At 63.1% G+C, this 15,132-nt stretch overlaps 1 protein-coding gene across 1 annotated transcript; it reads right to left on the bottom strand.

Annotated features, from left to right (window-relative positions):
• Positions 1–910: 910 nt before the first annotated feature.
• On the bottom strand, positions 911–5,165 carry PHYSODRAFT_355324 (hypothetical protein). Its single transcript, XM_009535500.1, has one exon. It carries the CDS (start codon positions 3,249–3,251, stop codon positions 1,572–1,574), a length of 1,680 nt encoding a protein of 559 aa, XP_009533795.1. The 5' UTR covers positions 3,252–5,165; the 3' UTR covers positions 911–1,571.
• Between the last annotated feature and the right edge of the window lie 9,967 nt (positions 5,166–15,132).

Consider the following 15,132-nt stretch of genomic DNA (forward strand, 5'->3'; position numbering starts at 1 on the left):
CTCTCTCCTGACTGATGTGTCGGCACTTTTCAAACAACCGAATTAGCCCCAACAACGCTCCACGCGCCGAAGATGCTCACGCGGTCGCGCTCCAAGGAGACCAACCAGCCCGTCTTCATCGACGACACGTGGAACGACGCGTACATCCAGACCAAGGACGAGCAGATCGACGCCATGATGGCGGCTGACGCCACGCAGCGCGGCTGGGACGAGCTGGGCGAGGAGAACTCGGACGCCGACGAGGACGCCAACGACGAGGACGGGGACGCGTGGCACTCGGACTCGGACGAGTCGGAGGACAACGAGGAGGACTGGCTCGAGCGCCCGCGCGCGCCGCCGCCGCAGCTCTCGTTCGCGCAGCGCTGGCTGGCGGGCGGCTCCACGCTGCAGAACGTCGCGTGGACGCTGGCCGCGCTGGCCGTGGCCCCGATGCTGCTCTACGCCTCGCTGCCGCGCGGCGACCAGCAGCTGTGGCCGCTGCGCAGTCTGCGGCTGGCCGGCACGCTAACCAAAGTGCTGCTCAACCTGCTGACGCTGGCGGCGGCGGCCGCGGCGCTGTACGGCGCGTCGTGCAGCGTGGAGCCGCTGTCCATGCACTGGCAGCAGTTGGAGCTCGAGCCGCCCGCGCAGTGCGGCGAGCGCCTGCTGCAGGGAGGGCGCGAGTTCGTCCAGGCGGCGATGGAGGCGCTGTCCCTCGGATCGAGCCCCAGCGCCCCGCTGAGACGCCTGGACGACGACATGTGGACGCTCGTCAAGAGCCTGGACGCGCCCGTGGTGCGCGAGCTGGCGAGCATCGCGGTCGCGGGTCTCGTTACGCTCACGTGCTTCCACCGCCTGTGGGCCAAGACGCTCGTGCTGCTCGCGGCGGCCAGCTACGTGGCGTTCAACGTCGTGACGGAGCTCAAGATGCAGCAGCGCGCGGCCGTCGAGATCTTCTCGCTGGACCCGACCTTTGCCTTCGTGAACGAGAGCATCTTTGTGAGTACCATGAGGTTACTACTGGGGTCTGGTTGAGAGTTTTTAACTAATGTGGTGGGTGTTGGAACAGATCGCCATCGACGGACAGAATCTGGAGGAGGGCGGGTCCGTCGCCTGGGCGCCCTACTGGGGCGGCGTGCAGCAGCAGCACGCGCAGTCCTGCCCCAAGCGGTTCCCGCAGCAGCTCAGCAACGGCGGCGTGCTGGTTACGTTCGGCCAGGTGAACGAGTACGTGCCGTGCTACCTCAGCGCGAAGGACACTGCCTCCGCGGTGATCGTCGACGGCGAGATCCAGCCGTCGGAGGCCTTCCAGTGCTTCGAGAGCATCCGGCTGCGCGTGAAGGACCAGAAGAGCGTGCCCGGCTGGTCACTGCACCAACACCAGCAAGAGGAGGAGCCCTTTCCAACGGAGAAGCACGAGCTGTAGTATCGTCGCAAGTGGCGTTTGTCTTGGCAGTAGTTAGCCCGAGTTTCTTTGTGATGGATGAACTTACGAGGACAGAGTGCACTTCCACTTGTCTAAATTTTAAGAGTTTTCTATGAAGAACTAGTATACCAACGGAAAATTTACCCCCCCGCGTTAGTGTGCAGTATCAGCGTTTGGACGCACTGCTCAGATACCGCGAGGCTACATACACGTGCTTGGTGCGCTGAGCCTTCCGAGGTGTTGTCCTGACGTCACTTGTGTCTGCTTCGCCCACCTCCAGCTTCCGCTTTACGATGAGCGCCACGGCCCCTCTGTCCTCTTTCCCCATACTCGTATCGGATGCACTGCTGGTTCCGCTATCATGCCCTGTTGGTCTGACTGGCACGGAAGCAGCCGAGCCACCGAGACTCTTCCCTTTCCGTGTTGCCATGCGCTCCATGGCCAGCTTGGCCTTCTCGTACTCGGCGCGGAATTTCGCGTTTTCAGCTTCGAGCTGCTTCTGCGCGCCAAGCTGGCGCTTTGTCGTGGCAAGCTTCACCTTCGTCTGCTTCAGCATTGCAGCGAGGACGTCACGCTTGTTGATCTCCTGCACCACCAGCGCCTTGAGCATCGCGGGCTCGACGCTTTGTAGTGGCTCCTCGATCATGTCCTCGTCTTCCTTTATCCGCAGCAACCGGACCAACTCGACGTGGAACGCCTTCATGCACTCGATCTCCTGTTTGAACTTGTTCACCTCCTCCTGGTGGGCCCTCTCGCGACAGCTCCACGTCTCTTCCTGAACCTGCAGCACTTCCTGCGACTCCTTCGTCAATCGCTGCTCTGTCTCCTCCACGGCCTGCTTCTTCCTGAGCAGCTCCTTCTCCACCGCCTTTTGCTTCTGCACCAGCTCCTCCTCCAACGCGCGCATCGTCTGCTCCTTCTCCTTCAACACTTCTTCGCGCTCCTCCAGCTCCTTCCGCATGTCCTCGTTCTCCGTCTCCGCCTTGATGGCTCTCTGAGTGCTCTCCACCGCCACCAGCTTGGCCGACTCCAAGTGCACGCGCAGCGTAGCGTGGTCCTCCGTGAGCTTCACTAGCCTCTGCTTGGTGGCCGCCTCGGCCTCCTTGGTGTCCCGCAGCTCGGCCTCCACCTTGGCGGCCTCCTCCTGCCTCGCGTGGATCTCTCCTCGCAGCGCCGCGGCCTCCTCCTGCGCCCTCTGCAGCTGCTCCTGCAGCTCGCGCACGTCCTCGCGCGTGGCTCCTTCCTGCTGCTTCATCTGCGTCTCGAAGTGCTGCCTCGTGGTCTCCAGCTGCGCGCGCAGCTCACGCGCCTGCATCTCCCGGGCTTTGGCCTCCTGCGCGTGCTCGTCTCGCTGCTGCTGGACCTGCTCCTTCTCCTGCATAAGCGCGTCCACTCTCGCGGCCAGCGCCGACTCGCGCGCGCCCGCGGCTTGCAGCTGCTGCTCCAGCTCGCTGCTCCTGCCGGCGGCGGCCTCCGCCTGCCGCTCCGCCTCGAGCTGCGCGTCCTGCGCCGCGCTGGTCTGCGCGCGGCTGAGCTTCCAGGCCTCGTCTAGGCGCAGGAGGCCCTGCATGGCCTTCTGGTAGCGGCCGTCCAGCGCCTGCAACTCCGCCTCGCGCGCCTTGAGCGCCTGCTGCGCCTCGGCCAGCGCCGTCTGCAGCGCGAAGGCCTCGGCCTCCAGCTCCGCCGCCGTCGTGTCGCCGCCCACGCGCAGCCGCAGGCGCTCGCGCAGGTGCGCCGTCTCGATCTTCATGTCCATCAGCTCGCGGGCCATGCGCTCGGCCTGCTGCTGCTGCGAGCGCAGCCCCGCCGGGCCAGCGGCGGCGGCGGCGTCTCCACGCTCGGCCATGATCCCAGTCTGTGAGATGAGATGCCGAAGTTTTGAATTCAAAACGCCCGCCCCTTTTCTGGCGCCAAGTTTCCGCGACAACGGCTGCTACTACTGGCACAGTTCAGTCTGGGCTGCATCTACTGACTGTGCACAGTCCAATCTGGGGTATGGAGTCTGCACTCGTTTTCCTTGTCACAGAGTTGGGGATCAAAGGCTTTGATTCAAAGCTCCTGTGGGTATCGTAGATGCTTGCTTTTGCCATGAGCTTAGCCGCTCGGAGCGTAGTTCCAGCAGGTATACGTACCCCACTGCGCTGAGAAAATTGCGTCCAAGTCCTTGGCGAGCGCGGCTGCTGAGCCCGTTGCTTGATTGTTAGTTAGGCTTGAGTTGCTCGAGCTGCCCTTGTAGTTTCTTGTCCAGACTATCGATGCGGAGATACGTCGAGCCCCGGGGTGGTCATCGCACTGAGATCTGTCACCCCTTGGTTCAGCGTTCGTACTGCGGCGTCCGTCGTCGGTGTATTTGCTGGTCCCAAGTACAGTGTAGAGACTTCCTGCTTTTCTGAGGAATCCACTGTTGTGCAGCCGTGTGGTGATAGAGGACCCACCCTCGCGTGGTCAATTTGTCCTTAGTGGTGTGCGGGCCGAAGTGGATGTTCCAGACATCTAGGTTTGGAGCATCATCGTCTTCGTTCAGCGTCATCATGAGGCTGTTACAAATTTCAAGACAGAAGCCTTGAATTCGCTTTGCCGGTTGTTGGTTCCACGCACTAGCAATCGCTCGCGCCTGGTAGGCAGGCTCCTGCTGTCTTCATGGCCGCCCTGATCTCTCTTTCGTTGGTTACTTTATCCTTAAAGACTGCGTCATTGCGAAGCCTCCAGAGTAGCGCTGGTGTCACAGTTGCCCATATCTGCCACAAAAGCTTCAGTGGTGAGCCCAAGAAGTCCGGGGCGCTTGTGATTGGCCAGTTTATTTCTTGATAAAACTCTGCATTGCCCAAGTCGATATGCTCGCGGCTTCACACGAATCGGATGCAGTTGAGCTGGTAGAACGCTCTACTTCGTTGCTTTCGTGGGGAGGTGGGTACGTTTCTCGCAAGTTCCTTGTGGCTTCTGCTGTACCAGTCTGTATGGTGTTGAAGGCAATCTTCTCGTCTCTCAGCAGACAATGGAGCGCAATGCAGTGTACTACCCGAGGCGCCATAAATTTCATTTCCTAAAACTGGAGGCCATACTCACAGCACTTTACTCGTGCCCAGCATTGCAGTAGGAGAACTCACGCTTGAAATGAAATGTAATATATGTAGTAGTATGTTTTGAAATGCACGGTACTCTTGTCCGTTCTTCTCAGCTAGGAAAAATGCATTCTCGCGACGCTTGATTAGGCGGCGGTCGTACTGGAGCCGCTCTTGCTGGTCAGCTGACGCGTCGTGGACACTCGCTTGGTGCCGCGGGGCGACGTGATCTCAGTCGTGATGACCGTGAAGTCTCCCTCAATCGCGATCTTGCGGGTCGTGGTCGAGCCAGCGATGGCGGTAGTCGACTGCGTCCTCATGGGCGACGACGAGTACGAAGTCGTCGTCTTGGTCGTCACGGGGGACGAGTACGACGTCGTCGTTGACGTCGCGCCCCGAGTCACCTTTGCAACGGAAGGCGAGGCGAACCCCGCGCTCGCACTGCTCACGGACTTGGTTACCTTGCTCGACTCGGGGGACGCGTACGCCGTGATCTTCAGCCCCCGCGTCGCCTTCGTCGGCTGCGGCGACACGAAACCCGCCGCAGGAGAGCCGCTTATCGGGGATGCGAACGGGGACCTGATGGGAGATCCCTGGGGGAAGCGGTGCTTGAGCTGACGTCGAAGGGGCGAGTACGCGGTACTCAACCGGGCAGTCGAGCCGCTGCGGGCAGGGCTGCCGACTGGAGTGCTCGTTCGAGACGGCCCACCAGCGCCGGGGGCGCCCGTCATGAGCACCATGTCGTCGGAGAACTTCATCATGCCGGAGAACATGCGGCTGCGGCGCAGTTGACGCTGGTTGTTGAAGCCTTGGATCATTGTGACCTGGTGGTGCAGCTGCTGCTCCTCTGTCAGGTTCAGCAGGTAGTCGGCCATGTTCACGCCCGGAGCGCACACGAAGCCGAGCTCCTGGAAGTACGCGATGAGCGACTCGCCCGTGCCGTGGAAGAGCACTTCACCGTTCTCCAGAATCAAGACGTCCTCGTAGTACGCGCACTTCTTGGGCATCACCTGCAGCACCGAGAGAACGAACTCCGCCCCCATGAGCTTAGACCCGTCAGGGCCATTGCGCATGTGGGAGACCTCGTCAATCACCAGCGTTCGCTTGAACTTGCCGACTCCGAGACCCAACTGCTGCACCGCAACACCGGGGTAGTGGAAGGAAAGGGAGCGCGCGATCGTCCAGGTAGCCCGCTTCTCTTCATACGTGCCAGCGTTGAAGAATCCGTCCTCGAAGCTCACCAAGTTCTGGTCACAGAAGTCACGAGCAAAGTTGAGCAATTCCTTCCTGGGCATGGTCTTGGACAGGCTCCTTCCGCGACGCTGGACGTACGACACGAACTGGGGCAGCCAGGTCTTTACCAGTCGACGGCGCTTCATGTTCCACCACGCAGAACCCTTGCCAGTTCTCCCAGCCGTGCTCACAGCGAGCTTCTCTTCCCAACTCGACTCCGCCAAGCTTCGCTTCATGCCGTCCGTCCCAACTACAGACGCAACATTTATCACTCCAACATCCGAAGTATCGTCCTCCTCGCGAGTCTCCGTCTCAACAGTCGCGCTCGTCTCGCCCGCCACGGTCTTCGTCACGGTCGTCGTCTGCACCTCGATCAGGCGCTTCACCAGGCCGCTGGAAGTGGTCACCTTACGGATCGTCGTGCGAACCGTCTTGGTGATGACGCTGCCGTTGGCACCCGTCGTACGGAACACCTCGGTCTTCACCGTCGCGCCAGCAGCGCCGTCCTCGTCCGTCTCGTGCGTCGTCGACGAGCTAACCAGAGTCGCATCCGACGTCGTCGTGGTCGAGCTCGTGGCACTGCTGTCATCGATCTCCTCGCGAGTCTCCGTCTCCACAGTCGTGCTCGTCTCGCCCGCCACGGTCTTCGTCACGGTCGTCGTCTGCACCTCGATCAGGCGCTTCACCAGGCCGCTGGAAGTGGTCACCTTACGGATCGTCGTGCGAACCGTCTTGGTGATGACGCTGCCGTTGGCACCCGTCGTACAGAACACCTCGGTCTTCACCGTCGCGCCAGCAGCGCCGTCCTCGTCCGTCTCGTGCGTCGTCGACGAGCTAACCAGAGTCGCATCCGACGTCGTCGTGGTCGAGCTCGTGGCACTGCTGTCATCGATCTCCTCGCGAGTCTCCGTCTCCACAGTCGTGCTCGTCTCGCCCGCCACGGTCTTCGTCACGGTCGTCGTCTGCACCTCGATCAGGCGCTTCACCAGGCCGCTGGAAGTGGTCACCTTACGGATCGTCGTGCGAACCGTCTTGGTGATGACGCTGCCGTTGGCACCCGTCGTACGGAACACCTCGGTCTTCACCGTCGCGCCAGCAGCGCCGTCCTCGTCCGTCTCGTGCGTCGTCGACGAGCTAACCAGAGTCGCATCCGACGTCGTCGTGGTCGAGCTCGTGGCACTGCTGTCATCGATCTCCTCGCGAGTCTCCGTCTCCACAGTCGTGCTCGTCTCGCCCGCCACGGTCTTCGTCACGGTCGTCGTCTGCACCTCGATCAGGCGCTTCACCAGGCCGCTGGAAGTGGTCACCTTACGGATCGTCGTGCGAACCGTCTTGGTGATGACGCTGCCGTTGGCACCCGTCGTACAGAACACCTCGGTCTTCACCGTCGCGCCAGCAGCGCCGTCCTCGTCCGTCTCGTGCGTCGTCGACGAGCTAACCAGAGTCGCATCCGACGTCGTCGTGGTCGAGCTCGTGGCACTGCTGTCATCGATCTCCTCGCGAGTCTCCGTCTCCACAGTCGTGCTCGTCTCGCCCGCCACGGTCTTCGTCACGGTCGTCGTCTGCACCTCGATCAGGCGCTTCACCAGGCCGCTGGAAGTGGTCACCTTACGGATCGTCGTGCGAACCGTCTTGGTGATGACGCTGCCGTTGGCACCCGTCGTACGGAACACCTCGGTCTTCACCGTCGCGCCAGCAGCGCCGTCCTCGTCCGTCTCGTGCGTCGTCGACGAGCTAACCAGAGTCGCATCCGACGTCGTCGTGGTCGAGCTCGTGGCACTGCTGTCATCGATCTCCTCGCGAGTCTCCGTCTCCACAGTCGTGCTCGTCTCGCCCGCCACGGTCTTCGTCACGGTCGTCGTCTGCACCTCGATCAGGCGCTTCACCAGGCCGCTGGAAGTGGTCACCTTACGGATCGTCGTGCGAACCGTCTTGGTGATGACGCTGCCGTTGGCACCCGTCGTACGGAACACCTCGGTCTTCACCGTCGCGCCAGCAGCGCCGTCCTCGTCCGTCTCGTGCGTCGTCGACGAGCTAACCAGAGTCGCATCCGACGTCGTCGTGGTCGAGCTCGTGGCACTGCTGTCATCGATCTCCTCGCGAGTCTCCGTCTCCACAGTCGTGCTCGTCTCGCCCGCCACGGTCTTCGTCACGGTCGTCGTCTGCACCTCGATCAGGCGCTTCACCAGGCCGCTGGAAGTGGTCACCTTACGGATCGTCGTGCGAACCGTCTTGGTGATGACGCTGCCGTTGGCACCCATCGTACGGAACACCTCGGTCTTCACCGTCGCGCCAGCAGCGCCGTCCTCGTCCGTCTCGTGCGTCGTCGACGAGCTAACCAGAGTCGCATCCGACGTCGTCGTGGTCGAGCTCGTGGCACTGCTGTCATCGATCTCCTCGCGAGTCTCCGTCTCCACAGTCGTGCTCGTCTCGCCCGCCACGGTCTTCGTCACGGTCGTCGTCTGCACCTCGATCAGGCGCTTCACCAGGCCGCTGGAAGTGGTCACCTTACGGATCGTCGTGCGAACCGTCTTGGTGATGACGCTGCCGTTGGCACCCGTCGTACGGAACACCTCGGTCTTCACCGTCGCGCCAGCAGCGCCGTCCTCGTCCGTCTCGTGCGTCGTCGACGAGCTAACCAGAGTCGCATCCGACGTCGTCGTGGTCGAGCTCGTGGCACTGCTGTCATCGATCTCCTCGCGAGTCTCCGTCTCCACAGTCGTGCTCGTCTCGCCCGCCACGGTCTTCGTCACGGTCGTCGTCTGCACCTCGATCAGGCGCTTCACCAGGCCGCTGGAAGTGGTCACCTTACGGATCGTCGTGCGAACCGTCTTGGTGATGACGCTGCCGTTGGCACCCGTCGTACGGAACACCTCGGTCTTCACCGTCGCGCCAGCAGCGCCGTCCTCGTCCGTCTCGTGCGTCGTCGACGAGCTAACCAGAGTCGCATCCGACGTCGTCGTGGTCGAGCTCGTGGCACTGCTGTCATCGATCTCCTCGCGAGTCTCCGTCTCCACAGTCGTGCTCGTCTCGCCCGCCACGGTCTTCGTCACGGTCGTCGTCTGCACCTCGATCAGGCGCTTCACCAGGCCGCTGGAAGTGGTCACCTTACGGATCGTCGTGCGAACCGTCTTGGTGATGACGCTGCCGTTGGCACCCGTCGTACGGAACACCTCGGTCTTCACCGTCGCGCCAGCAGCGCCGTCCTCGTCCGTCTCGTGCGTCGTCGACGAGCTAACCAGAGTCGCATCCGACGTCGTCGTGGTCGAGCTCGTGGCACTGCTGTCATCGATCTCCTCGCGAGTCTCCGTCTCCACAGTCGTGCTCGTCTCGCCCGCCACGGTCTTCGTCACGGTCGTCGTCTGCACCTCGATCAGGCGCTTCACCAGGCCGCTGGAAGTGGTCACCTTACGGATCGTCGTGCGAACCGTCTTGGTGATGACGCTGCCGTTGGCACCCGTCGTACGGAACACCTCGGTCTTCACCGTCGCGCCAGCAGCGCCGTCCTCGTCCGTCTCGTGCGTCGTCGACGAGCTAACCAGAATCGCATCCGACGTCGTCGCGCCCGCAGTCGGCTTGCGCTTCGGCTTGCGGTGCTGCTTCGACTTGGGCTTCTTGCCCTGCGTCAGCTCGGTCTCCTCCACGGTCTCCTCCACGATCTCAGTCGTCTCGATCGTCTCGATCGTCACCTCCTCCGTCACCTCGCTCGTGGACGGCACCTCCTCGGTAGTCTCGGTGGTCACTTCCGTCACCTCCGTGGTCTCTTCTTCGGTGGTCGTGCCCGCAGTCGGCTTGCGCTTCGGCTTGCGGTGCTTCTTCGACTTGGGCTTCTTGCCCTGCGTCACCTCGGTCTCCTCCACGATCTCGGTCGTCTCGATCGTCTCGATCGTCTCGATCGTCTCGGTGGTCACCTCATCCGTCACCTCGCTCGTGGACGGCACCTCCTCGGTATTCTCGGTGGTCACTTCCGTCACCTCCGTCACTTCCGTCGTCTCCTCGGGCTTGACCTCGGTCGTCTCGACCGTCTCGGTGGTCACTTCCGTCACCTCCGTGGTCTCCTCTTCGGTGGTCGTGCCCGCAGTCGGCTTGCGCTTCGGCTTGCGGTGCTTCTTCGACTTGGGCTTCTTGCCCTGCGTCACCTCGGTCTCCTCCACGATCTCGGTCGTCTCGATCGTCTCGATCGTCTCGGTGGTCTCGGTGGTCACCTCCTCCGTCACCTCGCTCGTGGACGGCACCTCCTCGGTAGTCTCGGTGGTCACTTCCGTCACTTCCGTCGTCTCCTCGGGCTTGACCTCGGTCGTCTCGACCGTCTCGGTGGTCACTTCCGTCACCTCCGTGGTCTCCTCTTCGGTGGTCGTGCCCGCAGTCGGCTTGCGCTTCGGCTTGCGGTGCTTCTTCGACTTGGGCTTCTTGCCCTGCGTCACCTCGGTCTCCTCCACGATCTCGGTCGTCTCGATCGTCTCGATCGTCTCGATCGTCTCGGTGGTCACCTCCTCCGTCACCTCGCTCGTGGACGGCACCTCCTCGGTAGTCTCGGTGGTCACTTCCGTCACCTCCGTCACTTCCGTCGTCTCCTCGGGCTTGACCTCGGTCGTCTCGACCGTCTCGGTGGTCACTTCCGTCACCTCCGTGGTCTCCTCCGTGGTGGTCGTGCCCGCAGTCGGCTTGCGCTTCGGCTTGCGGTGCTTCTTCGACTTGGGCTTCTTGCCCTGCGTCACCTCGGTCTCCTCCACGGTCTCCTCCACGGTCTCCTCCACGATCTCGGTGGTCTCGATCGTCTCGGTGGTCTCGGTGGTCACTTCCGTCACCTCCGTGGTCTCCTCCGTGGTGGTGGTGGCCGGCACTTCCTCGGTCACTTCGACCGTCTCGGTGGTCACTTCCGTCACCTCCGTGGTCTCCTCCGTGGTGGTGGTGGCCGGCACTTCCTCGGTCACTTCGACCGTCTCGGTGGTCACTTCCGTCACCTCCGTGGTCTCCTCCTCGGTGGTCGTGCCCGCAGTCGGCTTGCGCTTCGGCTTGCGGTGCTTCTTCGACTTGGGCTTCTTGCCCTGCGTCACCTCGGTCTCCTCCACGGTCTCCTCCACGATCTCGGTCGTCTCGATCGTCTCGGTGGTCTCGGTGGTCACCTCCTCCGTCACCTCGCTCGTGGACGGCACCTCCTCGGTCGTCTCGGTGGTCACTTCCGTCACCTCCGTCACTTCCGTCGTCTCCTCGGGCTTGACCTCGGTCGTCTCGACCGTCTCGGTGGTCACTTCCGTCACCTCCGTGGTCTCCTCCGTGGTGGTGGTGGCCGGCACTTCCTCGGTCACTTCGACCGTCTCGGTGGTCACTTCCGTCACCTCCGTGGTCTCCTCCGTGGTGGTGGTGACCGGCACTTCCTCGGTCACTTCGACCGTCTCGGTGGTCACTTCCGTCACCTCCGTGGTCTCCTCCGTGGTGGTGGTGACCGGCACTTCCTCGGTCACTTCGACCGTCTCGGTGGTCACTTCCGTCACCTCCGTGGTCTCCTCCTCGGTGGTCGTGCCCGCAGTCGGCTTGCGCTTCGGCTTGCGGTGCTTCTTCGACTTGGGCTTCTTGCCCTGCGTCACCTCGGTCTCCTCCACGGTCTCCTCCACGGTCTCCTCCACGATCTCGGTGGTCTCGATCGTCTCGGTGGTCTCGGTGGTCACTTCCGTCACCTCCGTGGTCTCCTCCGTGGTGGTGGTGGCCGGCACTTCCTCGGTCACTTCGACCGTCTCGGTGGTCACTTCCGTCACCTCCGTGGTCTCTTCCGTGGTGGTGGTGACCGGCACTTCCTCGGTCACTTCGACCGTCTCGGTGGTCACTTCCGTCACCTCCGTGGTCTCCTCTTCGGTGGTCGTGCCCGCAGTCGGCTTGCGCTTCGGCTTGCGGTGCTTCTTCGACTTGGGCTTCTTGCCCTGCGTCACCTCGGTCTCCTCCACGATCTCGGTCGTCTCGATCGTCTCGATCGTCTCGGTGGTCTCGGTGGTCACCTCCTCCGTCACCTCGCTCGTGGACAGCACCTCCTCGGTCGTCTCGGTGGTCACCTCCGTCACTTCCGTCGTCTCCTCGGGCTTGACCTCGGTCGTCTCGACCGTCTCGGTGGTCACTTCCGTCACCTCCGTGGTCTCCTCCGTGGTGGTGGTGACCGGCACTTCCTCGGTCACTTCGACCGTCTCGGTGGTCACTTCCGTCACCTCCGTGGTCTCCTCCTCGGTGGTCGTGCCCGCAGTCGGCTTGCGCTTCGGCTTGCGGTGCTTCTTCGACTTGGGCTTCTTGCCCTGCGTCACCTCGGTCTCCTCCACGGTCTCCTCCACGGTCTCCTCCACGATCTCGGTGGTCTCGATCGTCTCGGTGGTCTCGGTGGTCACTTCCGTCACCTCCGTGGTCTCCTCCGTGGTGGTGGTGGCCGGCACTTCCTCGGTCACTTCGACCGTCTCGGTGGTCACTTCCGTCACCTCCGTGGTCTCCTCCTCGGTGGTCGTGCCCGCAGTCGGCTTGCGCTTCGGCTTGCGGTGCTTCTTCGACTTGGGCTTCTTGCCCTGCGTCACCTCGGTCTCCTCCACGGTCTCCTCCACGATCTCAGTCGTCTCGATCGTCTCGATCGTCTCGATCGTCTCGGTGGTCACCTCCTCCGTCACCTCGCTCGTGGACGGCACCTCCTCGGTAGTCTCGGTGGTCACTTCCGTCACCTCCGTCACTTCCGTCGTCTCCTCGGGCTTGACCTCGGTCGTCTCGACCGTCTCGGTGGTCACTTCCGTCACCTCCGTGGTCTCCTCCGTGGTGGTGGTGACCGGCACTTCCTCGGTCACTTCGACCGTCTCGGTGGTCACTTCCGTCACCTCCGTGGTCTCCTCCTCGGTGGTCGTGCCCGCAGTCGGCTTGCGCTTCGGCTTGCGGTGCTTCTTCGACTTGGGCTTCTTGCCCTGCGTCACCTCGGTCTCCTCCACGATCTCGGTCGTCTCGATCGTCTCGATCGTCTCGGTGGTCTCGGTGGTCACCTCCTCCGTCACCTCGCTCGTGGACAGCACCTCCTCGGTCGTCTCGGTGGTCACTTCCGTCACCTCCGTCACTTCCGTCGTCTCCTCGGGCTTGACCTCGGTCGTCTCGACCGTCTCGGTGGTCACTTCCGTCACCTCCGTGGTCTCCTCCGTGGTGGTGGTGACCGGCACTTCCTCGGTCACTTCGACCGTCTCGGTGGTCACTTCCGTCACCTCCGTGGTCTCCTCCTCGGTGGTCGTGCCCGCAGTCGGCTTGCGCTTCGGCTTGCGGTGCTTCTTCGACTTGGGCTTCTTGCCCTGCGTCACCTCGGTCTCCTCCACGGTCTCCTCCACGGTCTCCTCCACGATCTCGGTCGTCTCGATCGTCTCGGTGGTCTCGGTGGTCACCTCCTCCGTCACCTCGCTCGTGGACGGCACCTCCTCGGTCGTCTCGGTGGTCACTTCCGTCACCTCCGACACTTCCGTCGTCTCCTCGGGCTTGACCTCGGTCGTCTCGACCGTCTCGGTGGTCACTTCCGTCACTTCCGTCGTCTCCTCGGGCTTGACCTCGGTCGTCTCGACCGTCTCGGTGGTCACTTCCGTCACCTCCGTGGTCTCCTCCGTGGTGGTGGTGGCCGGCACTTCCTCGGTCACTTCGACCGTCTCGGTGGTCACTTCCGTCACCTCCGTCGTCTCCTCGGGCTTGACCTCGGTCGTCTCGACCGTCTCGGTGGTCACTTCCGTCACCTCCGTGGTCTCCTCCGTGGTGGTGGTGACCGGCACTTCCTCGGTCACTTCGACCGTCTCGGTGGTCACTTCCGTCACCTCCGTGGTCTCCTCCTCGGTGGTCGTGCCCGCAGTCGGCTTGCGCTTCGGCTTGCGGTGCTTCTTCGACTTGGGCTTCTTGCCCTGCGTCACCTCGGTCTCCTCCACGGTCTCCTCCACGATCTCGGTCGTCTCGATCGTCTCGGTGGTCTCGGTGGTCACCTCCTCCGTCACCTCGCTCGTGGACGGCACCTCCTCGGTCGTCTCGGTGGTCACTTCCGTCACCTCCGTCACTTCCGTCGTCTCCTCGGGCTTGACCTCGGTCGTCTCGACCGTCTCGGTGGTCACTTCCGTCACCTCCGTGGTCTCTTCCGTGGTGGTGGTGACCGGCACTTCCTCGGTCACTTCGACCGTCTCGGTGGTCACTTCCGTCACCTCCGTGGTCTCCTCCTCGGTGGTCGTGCCCGCAGTCGGCTTGCGCTTCGGCTTGCGGTGCTTCTTCGACTTGGGCTTCTTGCCCTGCGTCACCTCGGTCTCCTCCACGGTCTCCTCCACGATCTCGGTCGTCTCGATCGTCTCGGTGGTCTCGGTGGTCACCTCCTCCGTCACCTCGCTCGTGGACGGCACCTCCTCGGTCGTCTCGGTGGTCACTTCCGTCACCTCCGTCACTTCCGTCGTCTCCTCGGGCTTGACCTCGGTCGTCTCGACCGTCTCGGTGGTCACTTCCGTCACCTCCGTGGTCTCCTCTTCGGTGGTCGTGCCCGCAGTCGGCTTGCGCTTCGGCTTGCGGTGCTTCTTCGACTTGGGCTTCTTGCCCTGCGTCACCTCGGTCTCCTCCACGGTCTCCTCCACGATCTCGGTGGTCTCGATCGTCTCGGTGGTCTCGGTGGTCACTTCCGTCACCTCCGTGGTCTCCTCCGTGGTGGTGGTGGCCGGCACTTCCTCGGTCACTTCGACCGTCTCGGTGGTCACTTCCGTCACCTCCGTGGTCTCCTCCTCGGTGGTCGTGCCCGCAGTCGGCTTGCGCTTCGGCTTGCGGTGCTTCTTCGACTTGGGCTTCTTGCCCTGCGTCACCTCGGTCTCCTCCACGGTCTCCTCCACGATCTCAGTCGTCTCGATCGTCTCGGTGGTCTCGGTGGTCACCTCCTCCGTCACCTCGCTCGTAGACGGCACCTCCTCGGTCGTCTCGGTGGTCACTTCCGTCACCTCCGTCGTCTCCTCGGGCTTGACCTCGGTCGTCTCGACCGTCTCGGTGGTCACTTCCGTCACCTCCGTGGTCTCCTCCGTGGTGGTGGTGACCGGCACTTCCTCGGTCACTTCGACCGTCTCGGTGGTCACTTCCGTCACCTCCGTGGTCTCCTCCTCGGTGGTCGTGCCCGCAGTCGGCTTGCGCTTCGGCTTGCGGTGCTTCTTCGACTTGGGCTTCTTGCCCTGCGTCACCTCGGTCTCCTCCACGGTCTCCTCCACGATCTCGGTCGTCTCGATCGTCTCGGTGGTCTCGGTGGTCACCTCCTCCGTCACCTCGCTCGTGGACGGCACCTCCTCGGTCGTCTCGGTGGTCACTTCCGTCACCTCCGTCACTTCCGTCGTCTCCTCGGGCTTGACGTGGTCTCCTCCTCGGTGGTCGTGCCCGCAGTCGGCTTGCGCTTCGGCTTGCGGTGCTTCTTCGACTTGGGCTTCTTGCCCT

This window comes from Phytophthora sojae, assembly GCF_000149755.1.
Source record: "Phytophthora sojae unplaced genomic scaffold PHYSOscaffold_8, whole genome shotgun sequence".
Taxonomy (NCBI): Eukaryota; Oomycota; class Peronosporomycetes; order Peronosporales; family Peronosporaceae; genus Phytophthora; species Phytophthora sojae.